Source organism: Oncorhynchus masou, chromosome 8 (genome assembly GCF_036934945.1).
Source record: "Oncorhynchus masou masou isolate Uvic2021 chromosome 8, UVic_Omas_1.1, whole genome shotgun sequence".
NCBI classification, from domain to species: domain Eukaryota; kingdom Metazoa; phylum Chordata; class Actinopteri; order Salmoniformes; family Salmonidae; genus Oncorhynchus; species Oncorhynchus masou.
The window spans coordinates 16,667,232-16,684,558 of record NC_088219.1 but is presented as its reverse complement, the minus strand read 5'-3'; the positions used below and the strand labels follow the sequence as shown (position 1 = coordinate 16,684,558).

Sequence of the window (17,327 nt, the reverse complement as noted above, 5' to 3'; positions counted from 1 at the left end):
ATGAAAGAGCTGATTCATACCTCATCTTAAGATCAACAAGATTCTTCACCTCTTTACAGAGAGAAATCACATTGACTGATACAATGCCAATGAAGTTCAATGTCGCATACGTATACACACTGCATGGTTTACTGTTTACGGAGGTCCTCTTTTCATACATTTAGTGTGACTTTAACTGTAAGATATAAACCTCCCTTCATCTGATCAATCGCTAGTTGTATTTTTTCATGAAAAGGGTTATTAATGCTGTATATTTAATGTTTTACATTTTAGCAGACTCTCTTATCCTGAGCAATTAGGGTTGATCACTAGGCTCACTAGGGAACATAGACAGATTGTTCACCTAAACTCCTTGGCTCAGGGATTTGAACCATCAACCTTTCGGTTACTGGCCCAATGCTCCTAACCGCTAACGCTGGGCTACCTGCTATTTATTTCATGAAGAAAATGTTCTATCATTGATTAGAGCTATTATAAAAATTTGATAAACGTATATCGCAAATTGCAATATATTGAAAAAACGTGTTTTTTATTTAAATATTTCTGTGTACTGTAGCATACACAGACAATTTACAGACAACAAAAAAGGCACCGTAATTAAACTCAAGAAACAAAAAATATATATTATTTCAGTACATTCAACAATACAACCCACCATTTGTCAATAGAAGGCTATAATAAATAGCCTGTTATTCTAATATTATTTTTTATATGCGCATGCGTATTCCCTCCCCACGAATGATTTTAAACATCATGCTTCCGGTGCTGATCATTCAGTCCAAAATGGCGGACCTCCTGGGCTCAATTTTGAGTTCGATGGAAAAACCTCCCACAGTCGGAGACAAGGAGAGCCGACGAAAGGCCCGAGGTATATTCAGTATTACTCTACAGTTATTTATCCCCAATTCGTTTGTATTATTCGATTGTAAAGATAAGAGTATTTCGTAAATGTAGCTGTTTACAGGATCCCTTCCGTGGAGTTCTCAACCTCCCTATCGTCTGTACAGAAAAGTATCCAGTCACGAACGAGTATTTGCCCTTGTAGTGAATTACGTTTTTGTATAAGATGCATCCTATTGGTCAACGTCAGTCCTTCTAGTGCTCTCATTGGCCAAATGAGCCATCATTCATGTTTTGTTTGCGCACGCAAAGCAGCACAAACTGGTTGAATCAATGTTGTTTTAAGGTAATTTGTCAACGTATTGTGACGTTGAATCTACGTAAAAGATATTCGATTTGAAAAAAAATCATAAACTTAAACTACATGATTATGTCCGCATGGTTACCAAATATTAAAACAGACAAACCTTGTATAAAATGTTGAATGTATGCCTATTAAAATAATAGATTTCAACATCTGCTATCAGAAAACAAAATAGTCTGGGCAGCACCTCCTACTGGAGAACTATCTATCTGCCCTTTGGGCTCCCTTCAAGGGTTTTAGCCAAGCCCAGCTATGTTTGACACTGACTATTACCCATGCACTATCGTGAGAATGATTTGTTGAGAGATCTGCACTTAACTTCACTGTTGCTTTAGAAGTAATTCCAAAGAGTAGGTTTAAGAGAGCAAATGAAATGTGACCTTACTTTGTCAATCACCAACTGTTTTTTAGACCTACAGTGCCTACGGAAAATGTATTCACACCCCTTTACTTTTTCAACATTTTGTTACGTTAAAGCTTTAATCTAAAATGAATTTTTGTCCCCCTCAACCCACACAATTCCCCATAATGAAAAAGCAAAAACTGGTTTTAAACATTTTTTGAAAATGTATTACAAATAAATAAAATGAAATATCACACATACATAAGACCCTTTACGCAGTACTTTGTTGAAGCACGTTTGGCAGCAATTACAGCCTTGAGTCTTCTTGGGTATGAGTCTCAAACCGCTGGAAGACTGAAACCGGTTTCCCTCAAGAATTTCCCTGTATTTAGCGGCATCCATCATTACTTCAATTCTGACCAGTTTCCCCGTCCCTGCCGATGGAAAAACATCCCCACAGCATGATGCTGTGCTTCACTGTGGGGATGTTGTTCTCGGGGTGATGAGAGGTGTTGGGTTTGCACCAGACATAGTGTTTTCCTTGATGGACAAAAAGCTCAATTTTAGTCTTATCTGACCTTCTTTCATATGTTTGGGGAGTCTCCCACACACCTTTTGGAGAGCACCAAATGTGTTCGCTTGGTTTTTTTCTCTTTAAGCAACGGCTTTTTTCTGGCCACTCTTCCGTAAAGCCCAGCTCTGTGGAGTGTACGGCTTAAAGTGGTCCTATGAACAGATACTCCAATCTCTGCTGTGGAGCTTTACAACTCCTTCAGGGTTGTCTTTGGTCTCTTTGTTGCCTCTCTGATTAATTCCCTCCTGGCCTGGTCTGTGTGTTTTAGTGGGTGGCCCTATCTTGGTAGGGTTGTTGTGGTGCCATATTCTTTCCAATTTATAATAATGGATATAATGGCGCTCCGTGGGATGTTCAAAGTTTCAGAGATATATTTTTTATAACTCAACACTGATCTGTACTTCTCCACAACTTTGTCCATGACCTGTTTGGAGAGCTCCTTGGTCTTCATGGTGCCGCTTGGTGGTGCCCCTTGCTTAGTGGTGTTGCAGGCTTATGGGCCTTTCAGAACAGGTTTGTGTATGTGTAGTGAGATATATATATATTATATATATATATCTGAGATCTTGTGACACTTAGATTGCACACAGGTGGACTTTATTTATCTAATTATGTTACTTCTGAAGGTGGGCTTCATAGCAAAGGGGGTGAATACATATGCACACGCTTTTCTGTTTTTTTTGGGGGGGGGGGGTTCGAAAAAAATGTCAACATGTTTTTTTTTTCACTTCACCAATTTGGATAATTTTGTATGTCCATTACATGAAATCCAAATAAATAAATATATCATTTAAATTACAGGTTGTAATGCAACAAAATAGGAAAAATGCCAAGGGGATGAATACTTTTGCAAGGCACTGTAACCTTTATTTAACTTTTAAATGGGTGAAAGTGCTGTAATTGGCTTTTGGGTGAAAGCTAAACAAAAAACATTATTTTTCCATTGGAATTTGGTTGTGCTTTTCGATAACCTATAAGGTTAGTTGAATTTCTAATGTGTTATCTTATTGTTAACCACATTGAAATGACGTAGTGTGCCCAGTGGGTGCGTTATTTGGTAATAATGAACATCATACTGAACACTTGTTATGCAAGTCACATGTGCTATGTCAGTAGTCCCTCATCCAAAAATGATGTGAATTACACTTAAGCAGCTGTAGCATAGGATCTTGTTGCTCTATGGATTCATTTGCTCAGATGACACTAAATCCAGAGTTTACCAACATAATTAAAGTGATGTCCAGGTAATGTAAAGTATGGTATAGGAAATATATGCTATTCAGACAATCTGTTATAACATCTCATGGGAATTAATAGGCCTATATTTTCAGTATGAGAACAATTGAATAATATAACCTTGTTTTCTATCCCTCAACAGAACAGGCAGCAAGAATGAAGAAGATGCAGGAGGATGAGAAGAAAAAGAAAGCAGAGTTCAGGAAAAGGGTGAGAGGCTCTGCCTGCAGGCGGAGGATTATATTCTGTCTATCTCCTTTGTGGGGTCATTTTCTGCTCATCCAGCTGAATGTCCAGTCTGTAACTTGGACAACCCAAATCCCAAGAAACAAATCCAAGAATTGTTTCCAATTCTTCGTTGACTGATCTTTGGTGGGTAAAGAACAATCCAGTTTATACTGCCTTCATCTCTTTTTCAGATGGAGAAAGAGGTGTCAGAATTCATTCAAGACACTAAGCAACAGAAGAGGAAGTACAATCCCATGGGAAAGATTGAAAGGAGCATATTGTAAGTGAAAAATTATAAATATATCCTTGAATCTATAAATGGAGAGCATTATGTAATAAGTTTATTTTATGAGAAGACTACAAACATAATATTTAACAGTTTGCATGTAAACTTTTACTGACATCCTGGCTTGTTAAAGGCATGATGTAGCAGAAGTTGCTGGTCTGGCATCGTTTTCTTTCGGAGAGGATGAGGAAAGCAGATACGTCATGATTTTTAAGAAGGTCAGACCTCTTTTGGATGTTCTTTATGGCTGCGTTCACAAATATCAGCAGATTTACATGCCCTTCCCATGAGTTGCACTATTAGTGCATAGTGGTGGCATTTTATTATGTGTATTATATGTGTTATTCTTCTTGATGCGTAACTGAATGTATGTATTCAAAATGACTGTGGCAGGAGTTTGCTCCATCAGACGACGAGCTGGAGGCTTATCGGAAAGGAGAGGAGTGGGACCCCCAAAAAGCTGAATACCGCCGCAGACTTAAAGTAATGCTGGAGACTCAGTCACACTCACCGAGGAACAAAACTGAATAGAAACACATACTCTAATATACATGTCCATAACTGTATATCATTTGGCAGAATACATTCATTTACACAGTGAAATCCAATTTCAAGTAATGTAAACTTGTTATAACATTGCAAGTACTGATGGTTCACACTTTCTGCACCTTAATAGATCTAATCACTCTAGCTGTAGTCCTTGACATGTTGCAGGTAACCCTTTGCTCTATAATATGTTGCTGTCTTTTGTTCACTCAGCGTAATATCTACGGAGTATAGGTTGGGTTCAGAGCTATTGCTCAAAAGAAAGTGTTTGATAATTAAACCTGTTCACTGCTCTTCAGGAGCAGGCTGCGTTAGAAGAGGAGACCACCGGTAAGACACAGAAGAGGGCAGCGTCTCCCAGCTCCAATTACCGTGACAAGTACAGCCATCTGATCGGCACCTCTTCTGCTAAGGATGCAGCACATACGCTAGAGGCCAACCAGGCATATGGCATGGGTCAGTGTGAAGAGGCTCAGGATTGATTTCTCATCCTCAGTGAATCTCCTCATGGTGTGTGCTGTGTACTTTGCCTAACAAGATGTATTTGTCTCTCCTCCCTCAGTACCTGTGGCCAACAAAAGGGACACCCGCTCCATAGAGCAGGCCATGAATGAGATTCGGGCCAAGAAACGTCAGAAGACAGGAGATGAAGACACCGGGGCAGGGAGCACCTCCACCTCTTGAGAGGTGTGTGTGTGTGTGTGTGTGTGTGTGTGTGTGTGTGTGTAAAAGAGAGAAAACGTATGAGGGGCACAGAGGGAGTACCTCAAATCTGTATTAACCTTCAGGAGGCCTACTACATTGAAAGATCCTACATGTTTCCCAGGACATATACAGTAGGTGAAACTTGTGGGTATGTAAGGAAGGTTCTTGAATTATGTTTCTCGTCTGTCCTTGACTCGGGTTGACTGTTTTTATGTTCCAACCAAATTGGTCGTGTGGAAGTCTGATTTAAGAGCATTTTGTCTATTGGCTTTCTTTCTGTTTACCCCAAAGTCCTGTAATTTCTCCCACACAAATTCATCCTTTTTCTCCGTGAACGCAAAGACGAGAGTAGCACAACCATGAGGGGCAACAGTAGGTTGCCAGTAGTTTAGCATTTGTCTGTTTTTACCCTTACGAGGAAAATAATTCCTATTGTGACATATCGTGGCAGTTAGGAGTTACAGGATATGTTTTTATTATGTTTGTTTTTAGCTACATTATGGGCTCTATTCAGTCTCAACGCTGAAGCGTTACAGATTACCTGATAGAAAGTCATTTCAGATTGAGCTGACATATGCAGCGTTTACTGTGAATGCAGTCTCCGCTAAATGTCAGTCACGCTGTACCCACTTGGACACACACTGGTTGAACCAATGTCTTTTCCACATCATTTCAATGAAATTACGTTGAACCAATGTGGAATAGATGTTGAATTGACGGCTGTGCCCAGAGGGTAACACTGAACTTCTGCAGTACGGCTTGAATAGAGCCCTAAGTCTTTGTTCTCAGGCCCATATAGTGTTTCGATCCCACAAATGAAAAGTGAATGGAGGCTGAAGATTTAATTTGAGAATGAAACCACTGCAGTTTGTAGGCCTACATGGTTGATATACTAGCAAACATCAAGTTGATGATGATTACATTTCTGGGGTCATATTCATGGGGAAGTGTCTCATTTAGAGACGCAAAGCACTGTTTGAATCTCACTGTCTATAAATCATTGTTACCTTCAGCAAATGTAATACAGCTCTGCTCCGTTGTGTAGTCTGGTCAAACTGAATCAGTCACATTTTTAAATGAGGATTGAAATAAGTGTCCTATGCTATGTGGACAATGCTGTGTTGTCAATGTTTTATTCTATGCGCTCTTTCACTTGCTCAGTGTGTAAAGATGTTGGCATGATGGCATCTAGCTGTAACCATTTTAATCCCCTTGTTTCCTGTATGTTTTAATAAATTGGGAGAAATGTTGATTTAATAGGCCTTTTATGTTGTGTCCCATAACATTGCAGTGTGTTGGTAGCACTTGTAGCCCCTTTCACCATTTTTTAGGAGGGTAGCTAGATGTCTAGCGAACAAAAACAGTAGGCCTAAAAGTATCTTTACAAATGTTTTAATGCTTTGAGGCCTCAATCTGCACTTTCATTTCTAATTGGCCAATTCTCCAACACGAAGTACCACGCGTCGGCCCTTCAGTCCTCGTCTCACATCTGCGAATGATCTTGACTGTGGAAGCAAGCTTAAACGTTTTCGTGGCCATCTCCATTTCTCTACCATTGGACCCACTTGACATCGGGGGCGTCGACTCCGAGGCCTCTCTCTCTGAGGTCTGTCATGACGGGGCCTCAGACTTTGTGGCCCTCCACGTCGACCCAGATGCTGGTCGTTGCGTTGAGCAAGCAGCGCCACTTGCGCACGGGTCCTAACCATTGTGCTCCAGTAGGAATGTGGTTCTCCGTATTGAAAGGTCTTACCTGCCTTAGAATCTTTGACAAATTATTGGCAGGCTTTTGACCTCAAGGAGGTCATGTCATTTCAATTATGACATCATAGGCTCCCATCCCATTTTTATTATGACATCACAGGCTCCCATCCCACTTTCATTAGCGGGTGTGTTCAATCTGGAGTGCCAGAGTGTGCTCTGGGTGTTCGTAAATTGAGTGTTCTAGCCGAGGAGTAGGGTTGATCGAGCGTTCTGACCTCACAACGGCAGTCACGCACCCAAGCTAACGTTGGCTAGTTTGCTCTACTTCCAGACACAAATGAGAGAATCTCATTCTGACCATTTTACTCGCCCTAGCAGAGTTGGTTAGGGTTTTATGTTGTCCAGTGCGTTGGTGACTAACTGCTGTTGACAATTTAATTGTTTTTTTGCCGACGTTTACTGACACCGGCTATATTCAACGGGGTTTAAGTGTTTGTAAATTAATCAGTTATTCTGCGCTCTGGCACACAGACGAGAGTGCTCTGAAATCGGAGTAGATAGCCAGAGTGAATTTGCTAGACACTGACATATCTAGCAGGGTGTTATACTGTTTATGTTAGGGCTACTGTGCATTTGAGAGACACTAACATGTTCTGCCTCCAATAAGTTATTTGACCATATCTATAGTCTTTATATCTACTTTAGGCCTACTTGACAAACAACAAACTTAGACTTATTCATTTCATTTTCTTTGACATCACATTCACTTCACCCAGTTTATAAATTGGCGTATTCTTCCTGTAGGAGGCGCCTTCGATGAAAACCAAGAATAAATTCGTGATTTTATGGGGAGTTTCACACTGTCCTGGGGTTTGCTGTCGCAGTTGCTGCTATTTCATTTCATATTGACAAGGATTTATCCCCCAACATGAAGCATATATTCTTATTAATTAGCATCTGTTTGTTCGTTGGTTGTGCTTCGGATGTTATAAGAGCAAGAAAAGGTAGGACAGACTTTCTCTGCAAATCTAAAGTTAAACCGTTATCCACAATTGATGAACTGCGCCTGTAGCTCAAATCAAACGAAGAGTTTTACTATAGGTATATACTACAACTACTCACAACTGGCGATTAAACATGGGTTTATGTTATTTTTTTCCTTTTCTGGATTTCATCATTGTTCCAACCAACTTTTTTTTATTTTTATATTTGGCAAGTTTATACAGCGTGTATTTCTAGCTCAGGTCAGTGTAGTATTAAACTGTATTTAGTATTCAATTGTGCTAATTCCTGTTGAAATGTATTAATTATATAACCACAACATTAATTATATAACCACATAACATCAATTATGACAGTATACTGATTTAATCCACGTGTTTTTTTGCCAGAAGATATTAGCAGTTATTACTCTGACAGGTTTGTGAGCCATGGAAGATCATTTTTTTATTAGATTCGTCTCTTTCGTTTTCTGTTTATGAAAATTCCTGCTTTGTATCATATTAAAGTGCTTCTACTGCTAAAATAACTTTCCATCTTACCTTCCATCTTTACTTTCCATTTTTTTCACCCAGTGTCTGCAGTGTTCTGTTCTTTCAAAGAGAAAACATACAGTCCTGGAGACAGCTGGCATCCTTATCTGGAACCCTTTGGTTTCATGTTTTGTATGCGGTGTTCCTGCACTGAGGTACTGTACCCATAGAATTAGAGTACATCATTGGTCAGTTTTGTCACATCTGTAGCCTAATATGAAATCATGTACAAGTGTACCAAAAGAAGCCCAACACTGCTCTATACTCTACTGTATCAAACTGTCAAAATCTGAGTATTGGATTGTAGGCTACTGTGTGCAAATAGGATTTAGGCTACTGGCTATACATCCTATTGGCAGTTGCTTTAAAGGGTTCTGGTGGGTGGGATTTCAAGGTATGCCCATAAACCATGTAACGTTTCCCTCATAGACAGGCCATGTGAAATGTAACACAATTAAGTGTCCTACTCTGCGGTGTGACAACCCAGTGACTGACTCTCAGCAGTGCTGCCCTCGCTGTACAGGTAGGATCAAGCATTCTCATACAATAAGCACACACAGGCAGTACAATAAAGTTATTTAATAATTTCTATGACACCATTTGGTAAAGTAGTACCTGTGTGCTTTTATGCCATGTCTAGTCACAGGACTTCAATTGCATACACCAGTTCTATCCTTGAGGGGAAAAAGGCTAGAGGTGTGTAAAACAAAAACATCCTGCTTTGGCATTCACTTATTCATCTTGTGCTTTACCATTCATTATCTGCTCAGATGAGCCTAGGATTCCAGCAGGCTTGAGAGCCCCAGTGAAGTCCTGCAGGTATAATGGAACGTTCTACCAACCAGGGGAGACCTTTGCCAACCATGACCTCTTCCCATCTCGACAAACCAACCAGTGTGTCATGTGCACATGTTCAGTAAGTCACACTCTCTCTTCTTCTAGTTTATGGTGTACAGCTCATTACTCTGAGAACGTAACTGGAGGTTTTTCCTCATGTGTCAGCCATAATACTGGCAGTAAGCGACTTTTAATTTTTTTAGGAACGCAGTTTGGTCTCAACTTATTGTTGAGAGTTAGAATAGTAGAATACACAAGGTGCAATTTTGACATTTGTTTGTGTATCAGCAGTTTTTGTCTTGCTATTTCAGTCACTGACAATCACTCAATTAGTCCATGTCAGCAAAACATTTTCAGATTGGTATGTTAGTCTAGCCAACTATCTAAACTTGTAGTAATCATGGTTGAATTATCGACCGGGCAAGAGAGGGTATGTGCCCAAATTTCTATCCATTGGTTTTGTTAGTCACTCTCACTCAGATATTATATTAACATGGCAAAGTGTGTAGAACTGCAAGAAATTAGCTTTAAAACGGCAAATATATCCCCACCCTTTGGCATTGCACTGAATTGCAGGAAATTGGCTTTAAAACTGCACATTTCTATCTCCGCCCCATGGCAAAATGTGTAGAATTGCAGGAAATTAACTTGTAAAAAAAATGATCTCTCTGCCGTCAAGAGGGAAGCCACTAAAATGTTTTGCTCGCGAGTTGGGGGCCCCGAAACAACATTTATCTTAGGGCCCCCAAAAAGCTTGGGCTGGCAATGTCTACAATCACTTCTGTTCTTCCTTCACCTTTGGCTTTCTTCCACATTTGTTTTTAGAATGGAAATATTTTCTGTGCTCTGAAAACTTGCCAGCCGCTGACCTGCACCTCACCAGTCTCATTCCCAGATACCTGCTGTCTGGTGTGCAAAGGTGATCACATTTGTTTCGTACCACAGCAGATTTTCACCCTACTTTCTATTGTTATCAAAGTCAATGTATATCCTCTTCATTTGTCTTTGATTAGATGGTGGCATTAATGGGTACTCATCAGTGGAGGATGTAGGCCAACAGCTGAACCGAGGCGTTGTAGGTGGCTTTCTGTTAATTCCTTGATGGGTTTAGTCTTGTAGATTTGTCCAACCATAACATCCAAAACACCACACATTTGCAGAGAAGACAACAACTAATATTGAATCTTCATTTGTGGGGTATGTAAATCAAGTTTACCTGGAGTGGGGTGGGGTTCCAACTCACTGGCATCGGAGCTGCACATACATCCAAAATAACCCCATAATAACTGTGTCTATTTGTCTCTGTGAATACACAAGAGGCATTCAGTGGACCAGTGTGCTGGAGAGCAGTTCCGAGGGCGGTCTGTCCGCTCTACTCCATCCACAGTCAGGGGTACTCCCAGAGGCCTGAGCCTGCCCAAGCTCCACTTCAAAGGTGCTGCAGAGACCACTGTGAATTTCCTGCTGCAGAAAAAGCACCAGAAGGGTGAGAGTTAAATGATAGCCCTACAATAATTAATAATATTAATTAATGCTATTCATCTTATTATTATTATCCTATTAATAGTAGTACTATTTTCATGGCCTACAATAGAAAGTCACTTACCTGGTCATTGAGCAGTCAATGTATTCTAACTCTTACAGCTCTGTGATAGTAATAATATGTAGTACTAGAGCATATATGTTGTTCCTATTTCTCTCAGCATGTCAGTACAGCGGCAACACCTACTCTCATGGTGATGTGTGGCACCCAGTCCTGGGGAAGGTCCTGGAGTGCATTTTGTGCACCTGTAAGGATGGCATACAGGACTGCAAACGCCTCTCATGTCCCAGCCAGTATCCATGCCAACATCCCGTTAAAACCGTGGGGAAATGCTGCAAGATTTGTCCAGGTACTGTAGCTCAGCAGTATTTACAACGCACTTCTGACAATTATCTTAACCATAGGTTTTGAACAATATACATTTTTAATCTCTCTGATTTCTGCCCCTAGAACATAATGCTGAGAGCAACAGGACTGACTGTTACATGAATCTTGGACATGACAATAACAACCTCTTGGTGTACAAAGTTAAGCCATCGTCAAAGGTTCACACAGAGGACACAGTTAGGATAATTGCTATTGAAAGACAAGGGACTGCTGAAGTTGAAGTGCAAGTATGGAAGACAGTAGGAGGTAATAGGAGGGGGGACGTATTAGAGGGAACTAGCATGGCAGTGTTAATAACAAAGCTACAGCTGTGGATTACCGAACTATTCAGAATGTCACCCAATATGTATTTTCACTTTTCCCAGAAGTTTTACAATTAATGGAAACTGGGGAAGTTCTGAAGAAAGATCTTCTAGATAATCCAGATAACTACACTTTACTGGCGACATTGGATGAAGGTGAGTTTCTCCATGTTTTTTGTGTGTTTTTTGTTGTTTTTGTATGCATACCTTTATTTTCCGGTAATTTAAAAGTTCTCTAGGTATAAATCTTGTAATACTTTAGTTTCTTTTAAGTAAAGCTTTTCCATTGTTTTGACAATCTGAATTGTTAGGCAATATAGCTCAATCCATTTCTAGACATAAGGTCATAGACCAACCAGACATATTGTAGACCAAAGGAAATTTCATTTCATTTCAACTGATTAAAAAATGGCTGCTTCCTCTTGTCAGTGACCATCTTGTTTCCTGCTGAGGGAAAAAAAGTTATGGATTTGTACGCTTTTTGTCTGCTGTTGGATGGCAACATGTCAATTCTTTGTTCTTTTTACACAGAGACTTGGAAAAGATTCAAGGAGGAAGAAGACAACCAGAAGGAATTTCCCAAGACCAGGACTTGTGAGGATGGTATCAGGGAGGTAGTGAAGTTCTTGTATCCAGACCAGCTAGAAAGCCTGTGCTCTTCTTAACTCTCATCCCCTGACTTTGACATCAATGGAAAATGCACAGCATTCATATGCATGTCATTAAACATGAAACATAGCACTGCTTATTGGTTATAGAATAACAAGCTTTTGTTTATTTTTTAAATGTCATCATAACTCATTACAATGTGATGTTCCATATTCTCAGTAACAATTAGTCAGCAGAATTGTCAACATTGTTGGTAGCATTTGGTAATAGAAGAAACCAAAATGGAAAAAATACTTTCAATGAATTACAGTTGTATCTAATTTTTGTTTTCTGGCATACTGGAATACAGTAAAAACAGTATTATCTAAAAATAAAATACAGGTGTACATGTATATAATAGAAAAATACACTGGGCAAATTAGACAGCCATCTGGCAATAACACCTTTATAGAGTAGACCATATTTACAATCACTTTACTGTTCTGCTAAATACTGCTGTTTGAAATTGTCTGCCTTTTCAGAATGTCCCAAGAAATATTCATTAACATATTTATTGTAAATACAAATATGCTAACAAATGTCATTTTGAGGCAGAGCGTACAACATTGGTTTGTTTGACATGTTTGTTTGTACATTCTGTAGACATTTGAGTGCGTACTGGAAGGTCCTTGCCTGAGACGCCATGGCTTTAGTTCATTGGGCTATACTGCCCTACCAAGCAAAAAGGCAGTAACTGCTCATTTGGTTGAAAATTAGTTCATGTCATTTTTCTACATTAAATACAAGCTTAAACATGTGGACAAGTATCCTGCCTCTATTATATTGTGTTTTGGAGAAAATGGGGGTCATGTTAGCAGTTACTGCATAAAGTTACTGTGAAACCAAGATGAATAAAAAACATTTTTCTCAGTTCCACGCTATGAGCAGTGACTGCCTTTTTGCTGGTAGGGCAGTGTACATATAGGGCTTTCCTCAGAAAATGTGGGTTTGATATCTGGGCATCGGTATTGCCCTGCAACAGCAGTTGTATCTATTCTTTCATAAGAGTGGCTACATTGGTTTGCTGGAACTACTTTCTATTATGTTCTCTGGGGTGTTTATCATTATGTTTGGCCAGTTTTCTACAGACTAAGTTTCCATAGGATTATGTGTGATTTCAGTACTTGATGCATCTTTCTTCCCTTTGCACAGTGGCAAGGCATTCTTGCACGTGATTGACAAGGCTAAAAGTTGGAGCCAACCAAAAATATGATATAGTTGAGCTCTACCTGAGGCAAGAATTCCTGCACAAATCAGGCTGTTGTTATTCCTTGGACTACCCTCCAGTGAACCCAGTCGGACCAGGGGAATTTCTCCTTTATGAATTGTGCCTGTAATTTGGATTTGTGCTCCAGTGCTATAGTTTGTTTTCTCAAGGGTTGTAATGGCCTAACAGGATGAGCACAACAATAGAGCTCTGTTAATTTGATATAAATGTAGGTCATGAGTTGGAAGGACACCAACATTTTCCAATACAGAGAACTGAAGAAGAAGAGAGGGTTCAGGGAGGAATAATATTGAAAAATAAGAATACTGTTGATGGAGGACCCAGTCTTTAAAAAAAAGGTATAGAGCATGGTTTGCCAAACTCAGTGTTGCCCCTCAGGTACACATTTCGGTCTTTGCCCTAGCGCTACACAGTTGATTTAAATAACAAACTCATCATCAAGCTTTGATGATTTGAATCAGCTGTGTAGTGCTAGGGCAAAAAACTAAACGTACACCCAGGGGGGGCCCAAGGACCAGGTTTGGAACACACTGGGATAGAGCACAACAGTAACATGCTTGTCAAATAGTTAGACACAATTAGATGATTTGCCGTATGTATAATACACCAAACCCAAGAAAAATAAATCCTTGGTCTTTAAAAATGTAGGATATTATTGGAGTGTTCTTCTATCACATCAAATAACTATTATGAAACGTTATTGAGATAGTCTGTCATTACTGTTCTACACACAATGAGATAGCATGTCATTACTGTTCTACACACATTGAGTTAGCATGTCATTACTGTTCTACACACATTGAGATAGCCTGTCATTACTGTTCTACACACATTGAGATAGCATGTCATTACTGTTCTACACACAATGAGATAGCCTGTCATTACTGTTCTACACACATTGAGATAGCATGTCATTACTGTTCTACACACATTGAGATAGCATGTCATTACTGTTCTACACACATTGAGATAGCCTGTCATTACTGTTCTACACACATTGAGATAGCCTGTCATTACTGTTCTACACACATTGAGTTAGCATGTCATTACTGTTCTACACACATTGAGATAGCATGTCATTACTGTTCTACACACATTGAGATAGCATGTCATTACTGTTCTACACACATTGAGATAGCATGTCATTACTGTTCTACACACATTGAGATAGCCTGTCATTACTGTTCTACACACATTGAGATAGTCTGTCATTACTGTTCTACACACATTGAGATAGCATGTCATTACTGTTCTACACACATTGAGATAGCATGTCATTACTGTTCTACACACATTGAGATAGCATGTCATTCATTACTGTCATTACTGTTCTACATTGAGATACACATTGAGATAGCATGTCATTACTGTTCTACACACATTGAGATAGCATGTCATTACTGTTCTACACACATTGAGATAGCATGTCATTACTGTTCTACACACATTGAGATAGCCTGTCATTACTGTTCTACACACATTGAGATAGCATGTCATTACTGTTCTACACACATTGAGATAGCATGTCATTACTGTTCTACACACATTGAGATAGCCTGTCATTACTGTTCTACACACATTGAGATAGTCTGTCATTACTGTTCTACACACATTGAGATAGCATGTCATTACTGTTCTACACACATTGAGATAGCCTGTCATTACTGTTCTACACACAATGAGATAGCATGTCATTACTGTTCTACACACATTGAGATAGCCTGTCATTACTGTTCTACACACATTGAGATAGCCTGTCATTACTGTTCTACACACATTGAGTTAGCATGTCATTACTGTTCTACACACATTGAGATAGTCTGTCATTACTGTTCTACACACATTGAGATAGCATGTCATTACTGTTCTACACACATTGAGATAGCCTGTCATTACTGTTCTACACACATTGAGATAGCATGTCATTACTGTTCTACACACATTGAGATAGCATGTCATTACTGTTCTACACACATTGAGATAGCATGTCATTACTGTTCTACACACATTGAGATAGCATGTCATTACTGTTCTACACACATTGAGATAGCATGTCATTAATGTTCTACACACATTGAGATAGCATGTCATTACTGTTCTACACATATTGAGAAGCTGGCATATGATCACATCATCTGAAATTCATGTTTGCCTTTGAGTTGAGCTGCCCTGTGAACAGCTTGTCAAAAGGCTTGTTTAGGTCAACAGGTGTAAGAGAAGGCCATTTGTCCCTGTGCCATTTTCATTGCAGTAAACAAGAGCCATACACCGAGTCCTGTTGATATGAGAACGGTGCACAGACTTGTGACTAATATCCCTCATCTGTGAACCCCAACAGTCCACTCTCTCCCTTCACAGCTACAATGACTCATTGTGTTGGCTTCACACATTGCGCCAGACATTGCTGCCCATCTCTCACTAAAGGCCTGACAAAATATTTTGAAACAGAAGCCCCTCAGTTGTAGACCTTAATAGTTTTACAATGAAGCTGTGACTTATTTCTACAGGCTGTTGGACTTGACAGTTCCTGGCAATATCTTATTTTGAGAGGTTCAAGGTGGTCCTCTTCCATAAAGGAGGTAGATGTGCCTCTTTCCACTTCTCCATACAAAAAAAACACATTTTATTTCTCTTCCAAATTGATGAATGAGAAAGTATTTGCTATATGCCAGAATGCAGTGTTATATTTAGAGGAAGTAACTTGATCCTGGATAATAACGCAAAGTACAGCCTTCCTTATTGTGGCAGGCCAGGTAGTGAACAGGGGTGGTGGGGCTGAAAGGTTTTGTCACATTGACATTTTTATACCTCAAGGTTCTATATTTTATTGATGGTGGAAAATCTTGAAACTTTTCAGCATTTATATGGTCTGTTAATTTTTTGGAGGGGAACGTTTCAAATTCCCTCTAAGTAGCATTTGGCCAATTCAGCTATGCATGCTTAGTCTTGGCTCAGGCAATAGTAACAGCTGGGGGCAGTCAGTGGGTATAAATCAGGTAGTGGGGTCAGCTCTCTGTAGGAGCATGTCTACTCAACCCTGCTGCTGCCCATTGTTAGAGAATATGTCAGACCAGGGAATTCTCCCAGAACTGAAGAAACCTCACCATTTCAAGTACATTAAGGGTTAGAATCGGAGTAAGAATATTTACTACAATACTGTAATTACATCTGTAGTGTTATTGAAAAGTGTCTCAACGTGTGAGTAGCAACAATATATTATTGTATGTTACAAGATAGCTACAGTCTATGGGCCTACTGTACAACTTATTATCCAAAATGTAGCCATTTCCTGTGGATAACGGGCTACAGCGAGCCGTTAGTTGCAGTAGATTGAGGCAGGTGAGGTGAGCAAACTAAATAAATATTAGAAATATCTGTCCCTAGGCTGCAACACCATAATTATGGTGCCTCACAGAAACAGTGTTTGTGAGGAACTGAAGCATTGAAAATCAATCAAGCAGTCTTTTGATTCAAAGGGAGCCAAATTGTGTTAAGTTAATTAAGTCTGATAGATGTGTTTGCTTTCATAGCTGATTAAGGTGTTCAAGAGAACCCCTGAGTTTTTGCTTCATCAAAATACTTCCGAAATCTATTAAGGGCACTGTTTTTTACACCCTACCCCTCTCCTTAATTAAGTTGGCCCTGATCATTTCAGCTGATGATCTGGGCAGTGCCAAGAAAATATGGACAATACTGGGATTCATGTCATAAACACTTCAGTCATTACACCCTCTTTCCTGAACCCCACTGTTAGAGGTTCACATTTTTAAACACATGCTTGTGATGGAGGCATGATTGATAAACCAAGACCACATTTTACAGGAATATCTTTGTTCGTCGCTGAAATTATTATTGTTCAAGAGAAAAATTGACTACAAATGTACAATTATGGACCATTCAATCACTCTCCCTATGATTTCATGTTAAGTGTGTACTACAGTTTCTAAGTATACTTGTGCATCAAAAAGACTATGATGAATGGGGCCAATCTTGAATAAACTCATTTGGCACATTGATTAATGAG

General features: G+C 39.5%; 2 protein-coding genes across 2 annotated transcripts; both read left to right on the top strand.

Moving 5' to 3' along the window:
• The first annotated feature begins 768 nt into the window (after nt 1-768).
• spag7 (sperm associated antigen 7) lies at nt 769-6,379 on the top strand. Its single transcript, XM_064971703.1, has 7 exons — nt 769-868; nt 3,500-3,567; nt 3,777-3,865; nt 4,005-4,089; nt 4,265-4,354; nt 4,717-4,873; nt 4,980-6,379. The coding sequence occupies exons 1-7, from the start codon at nt 784-786 to the stop codon at nt 5,099-5,101; spliced, it is 696 nt and encodes a 231-aa protein (XP_064827775.1). The 5' UTR covers nt 769-783; the 3' UTR covers nt 5,102-6,379.
• Nucleotides 6,380-6,464: 85 nt separating this feature from the next.
• On the top strand, nt 6,465-13,932 carry LOC135544241 (chordin-like protein 2). Its single transcript, XM_064971702.1, has 11 exons — nt 6,465-7,830; nt 8,401-8,513; nt 8,788-8,881; nt 9,129-9,274; nt 10,021-10,114; nt 10,209-10,270; nt 10,513-10,681; nt 10,899-11,087; nt 11,189-11,371; nt 11,491-11,583; nt 11,959-13,932. The coding sequence occupies exons 1-11, from the start codon at nt 7,755-7,757 to the stop codon at nt 12,090-12,092; spliced, it is 1,353 nt and encodes a 450-aa protein (XP_064827774.1). The 5' UTR covers nt 6,465-7,754; the 3' UTR covers nt 12,093-13,932.
• Nucleotides 13,933-17,327: the final 3,395 nt, after the last annotated feature.

Coding starts and splice junctions, on each gene's coding strand:
- LOC135544241 (XM_064971702.1), top strand. CDS start 7,755: ATGAAGCATATATTCTTATTAATTAGCATCTGTTTGTTCGTTGGTTGT. Junction 7,831..8,400: donor TGTTATAAGAGCAAGAAAAG/GTAGGACAGACT, acceptor TTTTTCACCCAG/TGTCTGCAGTGTTCTGTTCT. Junction 8,882..9,128: donor GTGCTGCCCTCGCTGTACAG/GTAGGATCAAGC, acceptor TTATCTGCTCAG/ATGAGCCTAGGATTCCAGCA.
- spag7 (XM_064971703.1), top strand. CDS start 784: ATGGCGGACCTCCTGGGCTCAATTTTGAGTTCGATGGAAAAACCTCCC. Junction 3,568..3,776: donor AAGCAGAGTTCAGGAAAAGG/GTGAGAGGCTCT, acceptor TCTCTTTTTCAG/ATGGAGAAAGAGGTGTCAGA. Junction 3,866..4,004: donor AAGATTGAAAGGAGCATATT/GTAAGTGAAAAA, acceptor GGCTTGTTAAAG/GCATGATGTAGCAGAAGTTG.